Consider the following 16,491-nt stretch of genomic DNA (forward strand, 5'->3'; position numbering starts at 1 on the left):
GCACTGGAGTTAATGCAGCCATGGCTCTGAATTTATCTCATTTTCATGCATATGGCAGCGGCAGGCAGGCAGGATCGATTACCGCAAACAAGTTGAAATGCTAAGGAAGGGCAGCCGTGATTTAGAGGCGGCGCTGGGGAGGGGGGCTGGTCCCCAGCGCACCACTGTTCACGACGGAGCGACAGCGAGCCGTTCTTTATTTCCTACACACAACCTCCACCTTGGCGACACCGCTGAGAGGAGAGTGCGCACCACAGTGATTACTCCCAATGCTGAAGTGAACCTCCATTTTTTATTCATATAGCCAGTTTTCGTTGAGCGCGCGGCTGTGTTAGCAGTCGGGCTGCTGAGCACATGCATATGGCGTTATCTGCATGCTGCAGTCAGCGCTGCTGACTGTGTGCTGGAGTGAGCTGGAGGCTGAGGCAGCTTGTGTTGTCAACCATGGGAGGATATACAGCCCCCAGAGCAGAGATTAGCCACCACAGCAGAGAGGAGTTTGCAGTTTACCCCCATTTACACCGCCCACTCTCTGTCGAGCAGTGCAACTCCTCAGCGACCCCCTTTCTCTCTTGCCATGTCGTCGCCCTTCTCTTCTTTTCCAGCTCTCACTCGACACTTTCACTCGCCCACTTTTCGGCCTTCCTGTCTGACTGACCCCCCCAACTCCTGTGGTCCTTCCTGTGCGCTCTCGTCTGCGCCCGTGCCCGTCACTGGCTCCGTCAGAGGCTGTCTGGCACACAGCCAGGCGAGGCATCACATGGGACAAACTGAGCTGTGGCATGAAGTGCCAACACCTCCGTCAAAGCTCATGTCAGATCACAAGGATGATGTTGATGCTGTCAGCCACCGGGCCTGCCACTCTCCTTCCACACTTAGGTGCCATTCTATTGCCACCCCAGATTCTAACAAGGGAGAGGTGGTAGCTTCAAAGTGGAATTTTTGGGCATGCGATCCTAAGGGTACTCTGTAGGGTATTAGAGTACAATTAAGTAGTGGGTTTCCATACCTTGCTTGCCCTCGGGGAGATCTGGGTTGCACTAGCTCATACCTCAACAACTCACAACCGGCATCCAGCTTTAACCTGAATGTCAATCCGAGTGTTAACTGGATCAGCCTGGAGCGTGCTCAGAGAGCTGCTAGCCAGGTGCTGTGTGTGGACAGAGGGCTCTACAGCAGATGCCTCATGAGGGAGGGAGGGGAGATCTCTTTTTGGGCTGTAGGGCTGACTTCCATCTGTCTTGCAGCTTGTTTCCAATACGCGGTGTGCATCCACGTCTTAGGAAAACAGACACCATGTGTTTGAAATGAATTTCCTGCCTGTGGGACTCCGAGTTGATCTTATCTTATCTGGGCTGCCTGGCAGTACAAAGTAGAGCGGGAGTGAACCGCCCTAAAGAGGCACACCCACAACAACCAGCCACTGCTATGGGCCCCTTGAGAAACGAGGGCATATAACCACACAAACCACCGTAATATCTTCAAATATGTCGGGATCAAACACAAGCGGGGCCTTCGGTTCCCTTTGCAGTAGCTACGCTGTCACATCGCTGCTTCTGTTCCGCCCAGGCAGGCAGGAGCAGTATGCGGTAACCATGACAGCAGTAACGTCTCCAGCCCTGCAGCGGTGGGGGCGAGGGTGAGATGCCTCTGTGAGGCACATGGGAGTCATGTACACGAGGGGGGGGCAAAGAGGGCAGCAGAGCGGCCAAGAGCAGTGCTGAAGCCCTGCATGCTCGTACGGGCTCGCCTTCACCCAAGCGAGAGTAGGCTAATGAAATCACGCACACGCGTCAGCGAGCATTAGTGTACAGGAGACGTGCCGGGGCAGCCGCCGAGAGCTTGAGGAAGGCATGAAGGCAGGGAGACTTAAAACAAAGCAAAAGGCTAGACCTTCCTCTTCTTCGGTATCTGGCAGCTAGAACAACACGCTATACCGGAGCTGATAAGGGTGTGAATCATTTCTGTATATTTTTAGACAGCTTATCACAAACACACACAAAAACACACACACTTATGCAAATACGCACACACACACACACAGAACACAAAGTAGCACATGATCAAAAGCGCACACACACACACAAACATGTGGGGGAGGATGAAACACTCACCTTTGGTTTTCTGTTCAGCAACCTGAAAGAGAAGGACAGAGGCATGTTTCTCAGTTTTCACGTGTAAACACACTTCACATACATTATTTACATGGCATTTGCATGGCCACGGTTGAATATTTATGAGCCAGTCGTGAGACAGGTACACAAACACCAGCGGCAATGTTTGCGCCTCATTGCCGGGTGAGATGGGAATTTGAAAACAAACTCAAGTTCTGTTTGCGCTCAGAAATGAACTGCTGGGCCACGACGACACAATTTCATTCGGTTCACTGTTCCAGTCGCCAGGTACTGCTCTGCAAATCTGAGGCACATTGGCATTTCCATAAAGATGCCACCATCAGTATAGCAATCAGCGAGACTGGGACTTGAACTTGAACTGGCACGAGACGCACAAATTTGTAACTCTATGAAGAGCGAGACACAAAAGGCAGACTGCACAGCCTCTCAGCAGGACTCGACATGCACTGCTGAAAAAGGGAAAAGAGGAGGAGAAGGAGGAGGAGGGTGGTGGTGGTGGGGAGAGGTAGAGAAAAGCAAGCCTCAACTTCAAGGCTCTAAAACACCCTGCCTCGTAATCCAAATAAGAGGCCCAGAAACCGCATGCAGTTTAAAAAAAAAAAAAAAAAAAAAAAAAAACAAACGTGCTGGCAGGACTGGCAGCCTGGTAATCGAATAGAAATAGATTACAAATGGCGCTCTGTGTGAGAGGAGTGTGTGGGGGGAGGACAGGCGGGCGGGCGAGAGGCCGCGGGGAGGGAGAGGACTGAACAGAGCAAGGGCAGCGTGCTAGTTAGCTGGCCTGCTAAACTCCTTAACACCACCCTCACCCCAGTAATGCTACTAATCTGCCAGGACACCTGTCTCAAGACTGGGTGAAGAGCACCCGCAGCAGGTCCGGTGGCAGGGCCGGGCTACAGGGAAATGCCAGAATATGAATTTGATAAGGGGAATATGGAGCCCCAAGGATATAATTGGGGCCAATTCATCTCCATCTCAGAAGAGCGCAAGAATGATTCCCCCAATTTCATCATTACTCTATTTAGAAATGATAGTGGTGAGTGTAGTGTACGTCACTTAAAAAATTCCTGCCATCCTTTAGGTTAAGTTTTACAGGAAACAAATGATCACCACAAGCTACAAATTAACTTACCAGTGCCAAATAAATTTGGTGAAATACTCGATGTAAGACCTAGCTAGGACGCGCAGGGGTTGAGGTATAGACTAGGGAGGAGGCCACACACCTTTTTCTGAGCAGCTTCCTTCTTTGACTTTTCTTCTGGCTTTTTCTTTTTCTTTTCTTCCATCAAATGGTTCTCTCCTCGTGTTTCTAGCTTCTCTCAGCTGCAAAGAAAAAGAACAAATATATTATCTGACAGAAAGACCAAGCATACATAAGGAGAGGTTTAAACAAACCCAATAAGATACGTGTAAAGAGGCAAACGGAAAACCTCCCTGAAACTTGCCGGAGGTAAATCACATGTCAAGGCCAAAGACTACAGTCCCTAAGATGCAATTTCCTTCAAGGACAAAGTGAAAACGGCCTCTACCAGTCCAAGTGACCGGGGTTGGGAGCGGAGGCGAGCCAAGATCAAGTACCTGGAGAGGGACAGGCAAAGTGTTTTATTTCAGCCTTCTTATTTCCTTTGGCTGAAGCGCAGAGAGTATTTGTGGAAACTATTGAAGGCATGAGGAGAGTGGAGTGGTGGAGCAAGCAGACACTGGCCGAGAGGGCCAGAGAGCTCAGGGTCAGCACTCAGCCACATGGCCCCATCATCTCTCCCATTGCTCCGCGATCAAAACGGTCACTATTTGGTGTACATAGGAACCAGTGTGCTGAATTTAAGATACAGCTCTAGCTGAAAGCAAGAATGCTGTAAAGAATATGAGCTGTTAAACTACACTCTAGATGGGGAAAAAGCTAGCCATACAATAATGCTAGTTGCAGAGTGGTCAACTGACATGGCGCTCCTCGTATCACTGCTGGGACTATAATCCCTGAGCAACAACAGAGATTAAGGTAACCCAAATATGAAGACTTGGAAGAAAGAAATGACCATTTAGTACTACATACAGAGAGGATTTGGCTGCATGAAAGATTGGTCTGCATATTCAGCTTGATGATTCATCTATGTTTTGTGCCTTTCTATCCCATCAGGCAAGCGTTTGTGGCTTTGCTCATAAAGTTGCCATGATCCTGCCCATAAGCCTGGCACTGGCCTCTCCTGCCTGATGTGGCTGTGGCAGACTGCTGCCATCGCCCCCATTGTTCACACTTCTGCACAGCGAGGGGCCCAGACCGCCTGGTCGGCACAATGAGCCATTGTGCTTTGTCCTCGGCCAACGGAGAGAGACACAAATCTCAAAAGCGACACATTCAGTCCCAGAAGCACCCCCGTCCTCCGTCCCCCTCAGTGAGTTTGCCACCGTCCCCTGGACGCCTGGCGGTGCGGCCCGCCCGGCTTTTGGACCGAGCTCTCCGTCTGCATCACAATACTACTCTCCTGCCTGGAGAAGGTGTGATGTGCAACGAGAGCGTGGCGGCAGCAGCTCGGGGATGAATACATTAATGTGCAATCGTAATACAGAAATGATGGGGAGTGCGTCCTGCTGCGTTGGCGGTTTAGTCAGGGAGGAGGTGTCAATCACCAGTAGGGGAGGGTGCTGACTGACAGCGGGGGGTGACTAGGAGACGGGGCGGGTGGGGGTTGGGATGGTGGAGGGATGCTGCTGCTGCTGTGGCAGGCAGACAGGCTTGTAACCGGGAAACGGTCAGATCTGCCCATTAACCGGCCCGTTCTGATCTCAGCCTCTCCCGCTTCGCAGCAGCTGTTCGAACAGCCGATTGGCTGGCCTGCGCCATCTCTGTCGCAGCTATCCAATCGCATCGCAGAGCTTGACTGACAGGCATTTCCTACCCCCCTCTGATATTTGCTGGCTCTTGTCCAAAAACTGGGGGATGGTAAGCTGGCATGAGAGCGCTGTTTTGAAATTTCTCCCCCATGTGTTTTGTGGAAGGGGACACAGGATCGCTTTTAAAAATATCCAAAACCCTTTGTGTGCTGGAATTTTCCAGAAGCTGTCGATTCTAGCTGATAGTAGGCTAGCCTACCCGAATCTGAATAAGACTTCTATTTTTCAACAAAGGCCGTTTAAACAAAATTTAAACTAAATTTGCTTGTTTAAAAATAAGAAATAAATCAGATATGGAAACTTATTTTTTGCACTGGCTGCTGTGAGGAGGATGTCCCGGCAGCGGCTTAAAATAGCCCTCAACGATTGTTTGCGGCCTCTAGCCTATATATTGAACAAGCCAACATGTTTTCCTCTGTGATCTGCAGGCTCATGACATCACACTAGGGATGCTGTTCATCCTCTCATTTATTTCTGTGACCCACTGCTCTGGGTGTTTACAAAAAACACATTAATCGAAAGAGAGGTGCTGGTAAATCAACTGATCTACCCACAATCCCGCTATAGAGTTAACTTGGGCCCCATCCTAAATCCACATTATGTAATATTAACCTTAAATATTTGTTGACAAACTGTGCTCGGATCAAAGCTCTGCTTCAAATCCTGAGATGAGCGGGTCTAAGGATCTTTCATGGGAAGCTCTTTATTCTGGGTTTGAGCCGGAGTATGGCCAACTGTCATGGATATTGAAATCCCGACAGGCTACTCCTGATCTGATCCTGGATCCAAGTCCTGAACAAAAAGGAATTTACAGCCAAGACAACTTGATGAGATAAAAGATGTCCAATTCACGTACTGACTTAAATACATGATGGATGCTTTCAGAATAAAGTGCTAAAGATACTTGTTGTGATTCAGCTATTTATTTTATGGTAACCATTACAAACATTACAATGCTTCTCCTACTAGTTGTATGAGTATTACTTTAATAGTTTATATTATTACGGTTATATCTGTCTGCTAACATAAGCTATTGCAACCCGCAATGCTTGTGAACACGTGACAGCAGCTAGCCTCACACTGATTAAGCCATGTCAGTCCCTTTATGAATGCTGAGCACTCTTGGCAGGACCACACTGTGTTACGACCAGCACCAAACACAAATGGGACAACAAGGTCACCTGGGGCTTCTACACGACTCACGTGGGGCCAATCTGGGGGAAGAACACCTCCCATGGAAACCAAAAAAAACCAAGAGCAGAACAGAAAACATCCTCCATTCAGAAATATATTTTTTTTTCTGTGAATGAGGTGCAGTGGATAAAACAAAGTGATCTTCCACTAAAGAAATGCTGTTTTCATACCATGTACTAGTACTACAAGCGTCAGACAATGGGGGAATTTAGTCCACTGTAAGTTGCCAAGCACTCCACGGCATAGAGGGAGACCGTGCTGAAAAAGGAAGCCCATTCGAATGAAGAGAAGGATGTGTGGAAAAAGCCGAATCTGAACCCAGACGTGACCAGACGCACTGTGTAAGCACACAGCACACTGGTGAGGGTTAGCGAACAAAGCAAAACAAACAAAAAAAGCTACAATAGACGTGAAATAAACTGTCACAGAATTGTGCAAATAGCTTTAAAGGCAAGTTCCCTTAAGTGCACGTGACTGCATGGCTGAGCTTTTGGCCGAGTGTGCTAGATAGGGAGAGGGAGAGGGAGACAGAGAGAGTGAGTGTGCGAGGGAGAGAGCACAGGAGGTGGAGGAGGGGAAGGCTCCAACTGAAAGGTTGTGTGCAGAGCAAGACGTTCCTGGCGAGGGGCCAGCCGCAGCCCTGCCACGGCCGCCAGGCAAACAGAGCGCTGCGTGTTCCGCTCACTCCACTGCTGGCCCCAGCCTCCGCGCAGAGAGAAGCGGGGTGGGGGGGGAATGGCCGCCGCTCCTCCTCCTCCTCTTGTCGTCCTCTCCCCGCTCTCGCCTTCCTGCGGCCACACATTAGCATCCCGTGGTCTGGGACGGGCCCGGCTTCCTCTGGCAGCGCTCCTAACCTGGAGCATAATCCCTGCACCCCAGCTACGGCTGCAAATGAGGCCGGCTTAACGAGAGGAAATACGTACGGCGACAAAACGGCCACAACACAAAAAAAAGAAAAAATAATAACAATAAATAATAATATTAATAATATATACAATAAATATTTGTTCGCCGGCTACTGCACAGTTCTTTTGTTTTGCAACGGTCTTGTGTTCCAGCGTTCCAGTGGGTGCTGCAGTTGTAGGTAGACAAAAAGACAGACATGGGGGAAAAACAACCTGTCTTCTGAGGCGGGCATAGAAAACAGGGGTAGCAGATCGGTTCTGCTTACTCAATCAAAAGCAACAAAAGGAGGTGCGTTTTGCTCTTTATTGCTACAGGCTGAGATGCCACGCAGTGACAGTCTAAAAATAACGACTTTGAAGTTTCCAGTAATAAATTACAGTGAGCTAGAACCAATGCACTTCTCAGCTAATGTCTGTGCACAGCTGCAAATCGATCGCCCACACAAAAACCTTTGTGCGATCTCAATGTTAAATGCAAACTAAATGACACGGACAAGACATTGTCATTCACTGTCAAAAATGCAGAAATACCATTAAGGAGACCATAGATTAACGTCAGTGTTTGCTGGTTAATCTGGAAGAAATAGCAGTTCTCAAGGCGAAGTGACCTTAAATAGCCTGTACCAAGAGGAGAAACCCAAAACCACAGGAATCCACTGGTTCGCATCAACACTGCAGCCAGCTCTCCAACCTCTATGAAGCACAGCTCTAGGATCTGACCAGGATAAAAACCAGAAATGGAAACTTGGGTTAGTGAAATGAAGAGAAAAAGTTCTATAAAAGTCTAAACGAGCCTTCCTCGAGGCTAAATAAGAAGATGGGTCATTCTGGAAGAAGTACCACTTTTGTAGAATTCGACGGGTGTATTCTACTAGCCTACATGGTGAAGAGCCCAAGCTGCAAACGGCTTTGTATTTCAGTGCAGTCAGTATCACTTTACATTTAGTGCAAACAGTGGATTACTGAGTAGGCTAACTGTAGGGTGGCAGCAGCATGGATGTGCACCAAGACAACATTTCAGCATTAAACTTGACATGAGGTCCTTACCAGGAGAACACGATCGCTCATAAAGTCGTATAATTTAGGCCTACAGACAGGATCTTGGAATTCTATGACAGGAAAGAAATACATTTAATAGTGTTATCTAGGCGAGAGTGACACAGCCGCGTGAAAAATGTTGTCACAGCTCGGCAAAGTTAATGAAACACCAGCTCAGTAAATCTCATTTTATCAGTCTCTCGCATTCTTTGGACATGATATGATGACAAAACTGAGTAAAATTTAAATCTCTGCGCTCTCTGTTTCACTGAAGGTCTAATGAAGTTCTGATATTTCAAGACTTCCAGCAAGAACCTCAGTGTTCCATCCTCTATCATAACAAACAAGAAGCAGCAAATGTGACGCTTATGAAGATCACGGAGTGTTAAACAAAGGGGAAATACTCAAGTAGCCACAGTACTTTTGCTGAGTATCACGCATCCCATTCATTGATTACCTCTCTGCCTTGTTTTGTTCAAAGGAAATTGCTAATCAACAGCAAGGGCTCACTCCAGACTACAAGGCTGTAAACGCTACACTTAACATGGATCCCCGTCCTGAACACTCATTCTCAACGCCCTGTTGTCTCACGTTCTTGTGATTTCTCTACATTTACAATTTGTTTTGGTGGTGGGTCTGGAGATACTATGGGTGCAAAGCCCAGCAAAACCATCTGAATCACTGCACTGAGCACTCTTACTTATGCTGTGTTCGGAAATTGACTTAAACGTTGAGCACAGAGATGACAGCAATTGTGAAAAACAAGTATCCTTTAGCAATTTTTACAAGACAATAACAAAGACAAGGGATCTGTCCACAACGGAAGGCAGCTGCCAGCTGCCTCCAACTGTCTAACAAGTCACTTGCCGTAACAATAACCAAGGTACCAGCTACAAAGTTTATTTGGGACGGCCTAGCAGGATAGCAACACAGAACACCGTTGTCAGGACACTGACAGCTGAAATTGTTAGCCTTTCCTGCTTCAGCTCCAGACCGTAGTCAGACCATTATAGTAGTTATCAAACAGGAACTTCAGGGCTTACCCACCTTCACTTCAACTGCAGGTTTTGCGCAACTGACGCAAAGTTACAATTTCAGTCCAAGGAGGTGCAGCTTTATTCGATGACCAACAGTTCAAACTATGCATACAGTAGGTCTGCTACTCACCAGCCTCCCTTTCCCAGCCTCTAGTAGCTATTCATCAGCCTTTGGCCTATCTTCATACCAAAGTCACATTTCGTGAGGAACTAGGTATAAAAATGGATTCAATTTCATCATGAACAAATAGCTCAGGATTTTTCTCCAGATAACCCCCCCTTCCTCGGACCCCCACCTAGCAGCATCGTACCCCGCCAATCTCACCGCGTTCATATGCCCACTACTTCTTTCTTTTTTTTCTGGAGGAAACACTGAAAGACACTGTGCAGACTGAAATAGACTCACTGCCATCTTCCTCCTCCTCCTCCTCCGTGTTCCCCTGCTCCCTCTCTCCACACCCTCCCATCTGTACAACAGTTTCTTGTGCTCTCTCAAGGTTACACTGACAGCAACTGCACAAGCCACACAAGGACTGTCAGGGTGATCGTCTCTGACAGCCTGTCAAGGGGTGTGTGTGTGTGTGTGTGTGTGTGTGTACATGACGTGCATGACCGGGAGAATCTGAACCTCCTCCTCTAAAGCGATGGAACAAAGCCCTATCCTGCGGAGATGACTGTTTGGGGCTGAGGCGAGGATGTCACCGATACCAACTCTACCGGTCGCCCACCGATCTCAAGAAGAGAACACAGGAGGTATGACACCAAGGATGTCGAGATGTGGCATGTTGTGTTCCAGCAGGGCCGGGTCACGTCTACTGAACCGAGAACAGAGGAGTAGTGCTTTGAAGGATCTCTGAGAGGAGTGTTATGAGTGTGTGTGAACACAGAGTTATGCACACACATTAGTTCTTCTGTTAACACACAAGAACACACCATTCACAGAGCTGCTGCATTAAGTCAAATGCAAAGATCTCCACAAGGCTAGAGACAAATAAAGGCCATGAGTTGAACGGTCATGTCTGTCCAGTGATCATACAGCATCCCATGTATTCTTCACCATCCCATTAGGACCCACAAAATGTTCAGATCTTCGCAGCACCTAACCATAACTGCCTGGTAAACATGACAACATTCCAAAATGGCCATTTCAGAGTGCCCCCGTGAGACATTTTAGTCTGGCAGCCCCAACGCCGCTAGCAATTTAGTGCTGCTGAATTATTTTGGCTCCATAACCTTTTGCCCATGACACAAAAACAACCTCGGGAAAGTTCCAGAGCAATGAGGAGCGTTTAATTACCACATTCGAGACAATGACAGTGGTCCCTGCCTTCGTGTTTTGGGTGAGTCTCTTTCTCCCATTAGCTTAGAGCGGACAAGGAGGCCCCCGCCCTGACACAGGACATTCCCCTGGAGCCCAGCCAACACTCACACAGCCTCGTCCTCTCCTCTCCCCGCCCCCCTCAGGTCCGGAGCTCCGACCCTCCTCCTCATCCTAATCCGGCCCGCCTCTCACATGGAGCGCAGGCCGCCGCCTCCCTCCCCATTTCAGCCTCTTACATCAGAGAGGCCCCGGGCGGGACACTGTATCCTCCCTCCGAGGGGCCGCCTGGAGGGGGGAACTGCGTCGGAGAAACACGTGTGTGACGCCCGACCAGCACAGTCGCGTCTTCTTTCTTCTCAAAGTTGGGTTTTCTTGCTCGTCATTTGCCCCGTTTTAACAGGCTGTAATAATGCACCTGGGGTTTTATATGTCTGGAGGCTACCTGCTCCCTCTTTCCTCCACAGACCCCATCTCATGTGTGATAAAACTAAAGTACTGTAGACAGCACGACTGTTTGGGTTTGGCATTATCCTGCTTAAAACTCTCAATTAGTTTTTTTTTTGGGGGGAAGGGGTCTTCAAAGACTCTGCGTTTTTGCCTTAAATATCCTTCAGTCTCATGGCACAGATCTGAGCTCAACTCCCGTTTTATGAGGGGGGGGGGGGGGGGGGGGTAATGGCAGGCTCCAGCACCCGCTCATGGCACCCCGCAGGCCGCTGAGCTGTTACAAGGTTTGTCTGTTTGTTTCCCTGGCTCTTTTGAGGTCAGACGTGGAGAGGCTCAACTCAAGTCCATGAATCATGTCATGCTCCAAACACAACAATTCAGCACAGCTAGGACACGTATTCACTGCTGAAATATATTACCCCTGCATAAGTAAGTTATACTAGGTTTACAGAAACACTTAGGTACTCAAGATTCAACCAAAAACTGGACTGATTTTCTCCTAATTTGTTTAAGGAAAAAAACATGTTCAATAACTTTGAATTTGTAAATAGTCTCACATCTCCCCAAAGTAACAGAGAGCTCAGACACTAGTGCTCTGTCTTAGAACACGGTGTTCCAGAATACCGATCAGCATGCACATGGCAGCAACTGAGCGGTTCCGCCGCACAACGTGATTTCAGATGAAAGAGCAAAATAAAACTCTGTCTCTCCAGCTGCAAGCAGCGGTCCTAGCTCACGAAACATGAGGAATTCCCCAACACCACTTCAGCGACTGACCAACCACCTGCTTCCGCAGCACCCTGAGCGCTAATCAATGGAGTTCTGTGTGTCAGCACCCAATGTGTCTGAGCGGCGTCTGCCACCCTGCCGTATGGCCCACCACTGAAATCACTTAACTAAGTGACAGGGGCCTTTTAGCCCTTTTCAGCTCCACTGAATGCAGGAGGCACCAAGACATCCACCCTGTGGCCCCTCTGCTCCACTCCCCTTTCCCCTCCAGCCCCTGGTTCTCACCCAACCCCTGGTTCTCACCCATTCTTGCTATGCAGCGGTCCAGAAGGGCCCCTGACCCTGAGAGCCGGGGGTGGAGGCAGAAGTCTGGCAGCTGGGGGAAACTTCGGGGGGGGGGGCACCAATGCCCAATCCTAAGCCAATGAGCCGAGCCTGGCATGAACGGCCACGCGCATGTAAACAAAAAACCCATACGCATGTACACACAGGGAGTGCTTTACGCATTCTCAGTCACGTCTGCCATCTATTTTATTTCACTGCCCCACTGGTGTGTGACGACAGAGATAAGACAGCACTGACACAGACGTCAAAAAAAGAAGGGGAGGGCAAGGCATCGAAAGAGAAAATTGTGTACTTCAATTAAGACACGCCAGATAGATATTAAAAGCTATACTCCAGTGCCTTAGGATAGGATGTGGTGGAAATGTGAGAGAAGCTGACAGTTCAATCAGAAACTCATATGCCCCCCCCCCCCCCTTCATTTCTTCAAGGGGTGTGCATCCCTCAGAATAAGGATGATATATTTCATGGAGATAAGAATACAGAATTGGAAATTATAGGTTCCATGCGGTCTGATGATGGTTTTGGGCACAAGCCTTCATTTCCTACTGAACCAGATTTTTTAAAGCATCAGCTTTATCTTTAAATAAAAGGATTTATCTCAGATGATACAACATTTGTAATAACTACACAACTGAAGCCCGGTGCAATGCTTGCCAGAAAGGAGATGCTAATCCAATAAGATCTGAGAGGCTGAAATGAAGTGAAATGAAACAGTCCTTCAATGCAATTCTTTACCAATGGTTCCTTAATGAATCAATGTTTGGATGTCATCCAACTCAGGAGATACATTAAGGAGAGCCGAAGCTGTTCACAAACAGAAGTATGCTTGAAAAAAAAAAAAAGCTTCATTCAAAAGACCTTTGCAGAAGCACACAGCATATTATTCAAAGGAAAATTGAGAGGCTTTTTATCTTTACAACGAAAATATCAGTTTGTCAAAGACACACAGTAAACACAGCGCTGACAAAAATAGAGAACCATTTCAACTCTGCAACTTCACATTACATATTATTTTAAATGAACAAGGTGAAAACTTAGTCTAATAAAGGTTTCAAAGCTACTTTGAATAAATTACCGACATTGAATCCTGAATGCCATAGCCTACATGAAACCATACATACATGTTTTATCTTGCTAATGGGCATTTTTTTCTTAATTAAGTGTAATTAAGATCGTCAGCGAATGTAAACTTACTTATTTCACAGGTAATGTGGAAGAACTAGGAAAGGTACCCAGGCAAAATATCACATTGACGAGATCTGTGACGCAGTTACTTCAGCAAAACAGTCCATGGATAGAAAGCTTTATACATACAATAATACAATCCGTATAATATTTCCTGTTAATTGCTATTTATATAGCAAGGTACGCAGACAGCTTAATTTTGCGACATGACACAGGGTAATCTCGCCAGAGCTAGTTTGCTTGCTAAGTCAATTAAGGTACGCTCCGACCGCAAAACGGAGACCAATGTCATTTTCAAACGGTGTTACAGAGTCAGTCAGGGCAGTTCAGCAAACCCGATTAGCAAAAACCCCGATTAATGGCCGATTGCTTTAGGGAAAACCTAACAAATGTGTCAAATCACTGTGACCACAACTGTCCTTCAGCCGGGTCATTTAAAAAATGGATTAACTTAAACTGTATCGCTTCCAATTGCAAAGATAGATAAAATTGCAAGCTTTCGTGTCTGTCGTTGCAACAGTTTAAAAATTAAACTTTAAAACCTTTAATGCTTACCTTAGTAATCACAAGTTGAGCTTTGGCAGCTTTCAGTATAGAATTGTTGCATGGCAGAAGGTGGTGCAGAAAGGCATTTTCTTGTGCCCTTTCCAAAAAAAGTACCCGTAAGTGACAGATCAGTGGCTAATTCAAACGCATTCGCAGTTAGCTAACGTTTGCTAGCTATCTTTTCAGGATACTGCGAATTTACGCTAAGCAGCTTCATAACAAAAATGCTGCGGTCGCTGATAACTATTCACATAGCAAGAAATGTTCAATACCAGTTTAAAAAATCAGCTTCAAAAACAAAAACACGGACTCAAAGCCTTGACGGCACGACACATCACAACACTGCTGTAATCAAGAAAAAATAGCTAGCTACCAAATAATGTAACGTTCGCAAAGTGTCATTAAAGCATCCAGCCAAATATTCCGATACGATAGTTTGCATCAAAAATCGACTGGTATGCAATTTATAGCTAAATGGTGCAAAATAAAGGAGGGCAGTATTAGGCTCTTCGCCGATAACTTGGCATAGGGCAACCGACGACGCTTGCAAGCTAACTCTAGTTTAAAGTGCAAAGGAAATATTTTGTACGCTTGCTAGCTAGCTGAAAAGCTAGCAGGTAGGTTAAACTAAAACAACCGACTGACAACCTGGCTGCAACGAATGCAACTGAAAAAGAAATCCTGGAGAACGAATTCTTGAAATATCCAAATGCAAGTGCGGACAGTCCAAATAAAGCGTTCGCTGAATTCTTGTTGAGTGGCGCTCATGCAGCCATTTTGTTCAAACTAACAACATTCGCTGCCCTCCGAGTAGGAGGAGTAAAACAGGAAGTGGCCCGACGCCCCAACAGCTCTCCACGTGACTCTAGCCGAGCAATGAGCTTGCAAGGTAGTCACTTGAGCACCGCCCTTTTGTATCCTTGGCAACGGTCCAGACTCCAACAACCACCAAAAAAAAAAAAAAAAAAAAAAACTCTGCTACCCTATCTTGTGGTGGACATCTGCCTAATGTTATCTGTCATACAAAGTTTCTTTTTATTTATAGGTATGGATTTATTTGTTGGATGTCATGTATCCATCCATGGCAATTTCTTGTACAGCCTAGACCGATACTAGGCCTATCAGGAGCAACTAATTCAACTAAAAATGTGGTCAACTTTTTTTTTTTTTTTTTACATCTGAGATGATGACCCAGAAGTAAGTGGGTGAGTGACAGCCATTGCAACTGCTGCTCTTTAAATGTTTTAAGAATTTCCTTTGCCATTGACCTAGGCCAGGGGTTCCCAAACTTTTACACGACAAGGCCCCCCAAAAACCACAAGGTTCTGGCCAAGGACCCCCTCGATGTGTTATTAAACCCATCGACAATACTACAGCAAATCTAAAAATGCATTAAGCTAATTCTAATAATTATTTTAGCCACAAGCACTTCGCGATGGAGCATACAGTGTGTAAAAATTGCATTTTGGGGCTTTCTGCTATATGAGAGCTATCACTCTACTATTGATGGAAAATATAATGTTCAGATATGCAACACATTATTATAATGGCATTGTATAAACAACCCTCATAGTAATAGGTATATTTTGATTTTTTCAAATGTATTTATTTGTTGCTTTTATTTTTCCTTCCAACTTGCTGAGGCCCTCCATGGCACCCCTTCGCGGCCCCCACTTTGAAAACGACTGACCTAGGCTACTGAACCATCCTTTATGAAGGGGAAAGAGATAGGCTAATGTCATCCCACAAAGCATAAGCGACAAATGATCAGACATTAATAAATCTGCAGCACTGACAAATAATTACAAGATAGTTGAACAGGCTTGTGTATGAGGATAGAGGCCCTTTCTGATGGGCTACAGTAGGCCTAGGCTACAAAATAACAGGATGCCGGTGTCTCACCCACTTAACTACCTCTGCCATTTTCAAACATTATGAATTTCAGACATTTTCTCCCAGGTATTTCAAATAGTATGCTTTTACTGTCCAATTTGTTTAATTGCTTTCACATTTAAGCTGCCGTTGATGGAAGAGTGGCAAAGAAAAAAAAAGGCCTGACATTCTGATAAGAGGAAATCCAGACTCTGAAGAAAGCAGCATTTGCCAATTGGTCCTCTCTTTCTCTGCCGGAGTCTCTCTTTTGTTTTCATTCCAGGATGATGACAAAGCTCCACAGAGGGTTTTCATTTTGAACATCCCTTTACAATCTGGAGAAGTGTTCTTTCTCTGTACACACACACACACACACACGTCACACACACACACACGCAAGTACCCACTTATATGCACATACCCCTCCTTCAGTGAGTGCTAAAACAAGACCTTCATCTAACTGCTTTGCCTTTTGATACTGCCTGAATGTGGGGACCAGCCAAACCCAGAGAGCAATGGGCCAGCTCCTGATCTGTGCAAAGCCTCCTTCACCAGTCATTAAGTCCTAGACACCTCTGACATCCTGTCTGGTGCCAAATGATAGATGGGCTTGTGCAGTGTATTGATTATGAATAAGGAAATGCTCTCTTGAGTCTGAAGATTACGCCCGCCAGTGATCAAAATGCAGACGGTGACCACCACGTTCATGCAAGTTGACATTTCCAAAGGCATGACTTGACATATGCAAAATGACAGAGGTAATTATGCCAACCCAGAGCTCCAAAAAGACAGAGATGCTGCGGCTTCGAGTCGACACAGTCCCCCCTGCTCTCCCATTAGTGGAC

The 16,491-nt window shown here is 46.6% G+C and overlaps 1 protein-coding gene across 6 annotated transcripts in view; it reads right to left on the bottom strand.

Annotated features, from left to right (window-relative positions):
• LOC125297848 (trinucleotide repeat-containing gene 6C protein-like) overlaps window positions 1-14,619 on the bottom strand; it is a 52,747-nt gene extending 38,128 nt beyond the window's left edge. For 4 of the 6 annotated variants that reach the window (XM_048248362.1, XM_048248357.1, XM_048248360.1 and 1 more), the window contains exons 1-3: window positions 13,784-14,619; window positions 3,359-3,458; window positions 2,115-2,136 (exon numbers count right to left, since the gene is read on the bottom strand). In XM_048248362.1, the coding sequence (XP_048104319.1) occupies window positions 2,115-2,136; window positions 3,359-3,421 (85 nt within the window). In that variant the 5' untranslated portion in view covers window positions 3,422-3,458; window positions 13,784-14,619. The remainder of the gene's footprint in view (window positions 1-2,114; window positions 2,137-3,358; window positions 3,459-13,783) is intronic. The other 2 variants (XM_048248361.1, XM_048248358.1) reach the window with 1 other exon arrangement.
• Window positions 14,620-16,491: the final 1,872 nt, after the last annotated feature.

The sequence above is a fragment of the Alosa alosa genome, chromosome 7, assembly GCF_017589495.1.
Source record: "Alosa alosa isolate M-15738 ecotype Scorff River chromosome 7, AALO_Geno_1.1, whole genome shotgun sequence".
NCBI lineage: Eukaryota > Metazoa > Chordata > Actinopteri > Clupeiformes > Clupeidae > Alosa > Alosa alosa.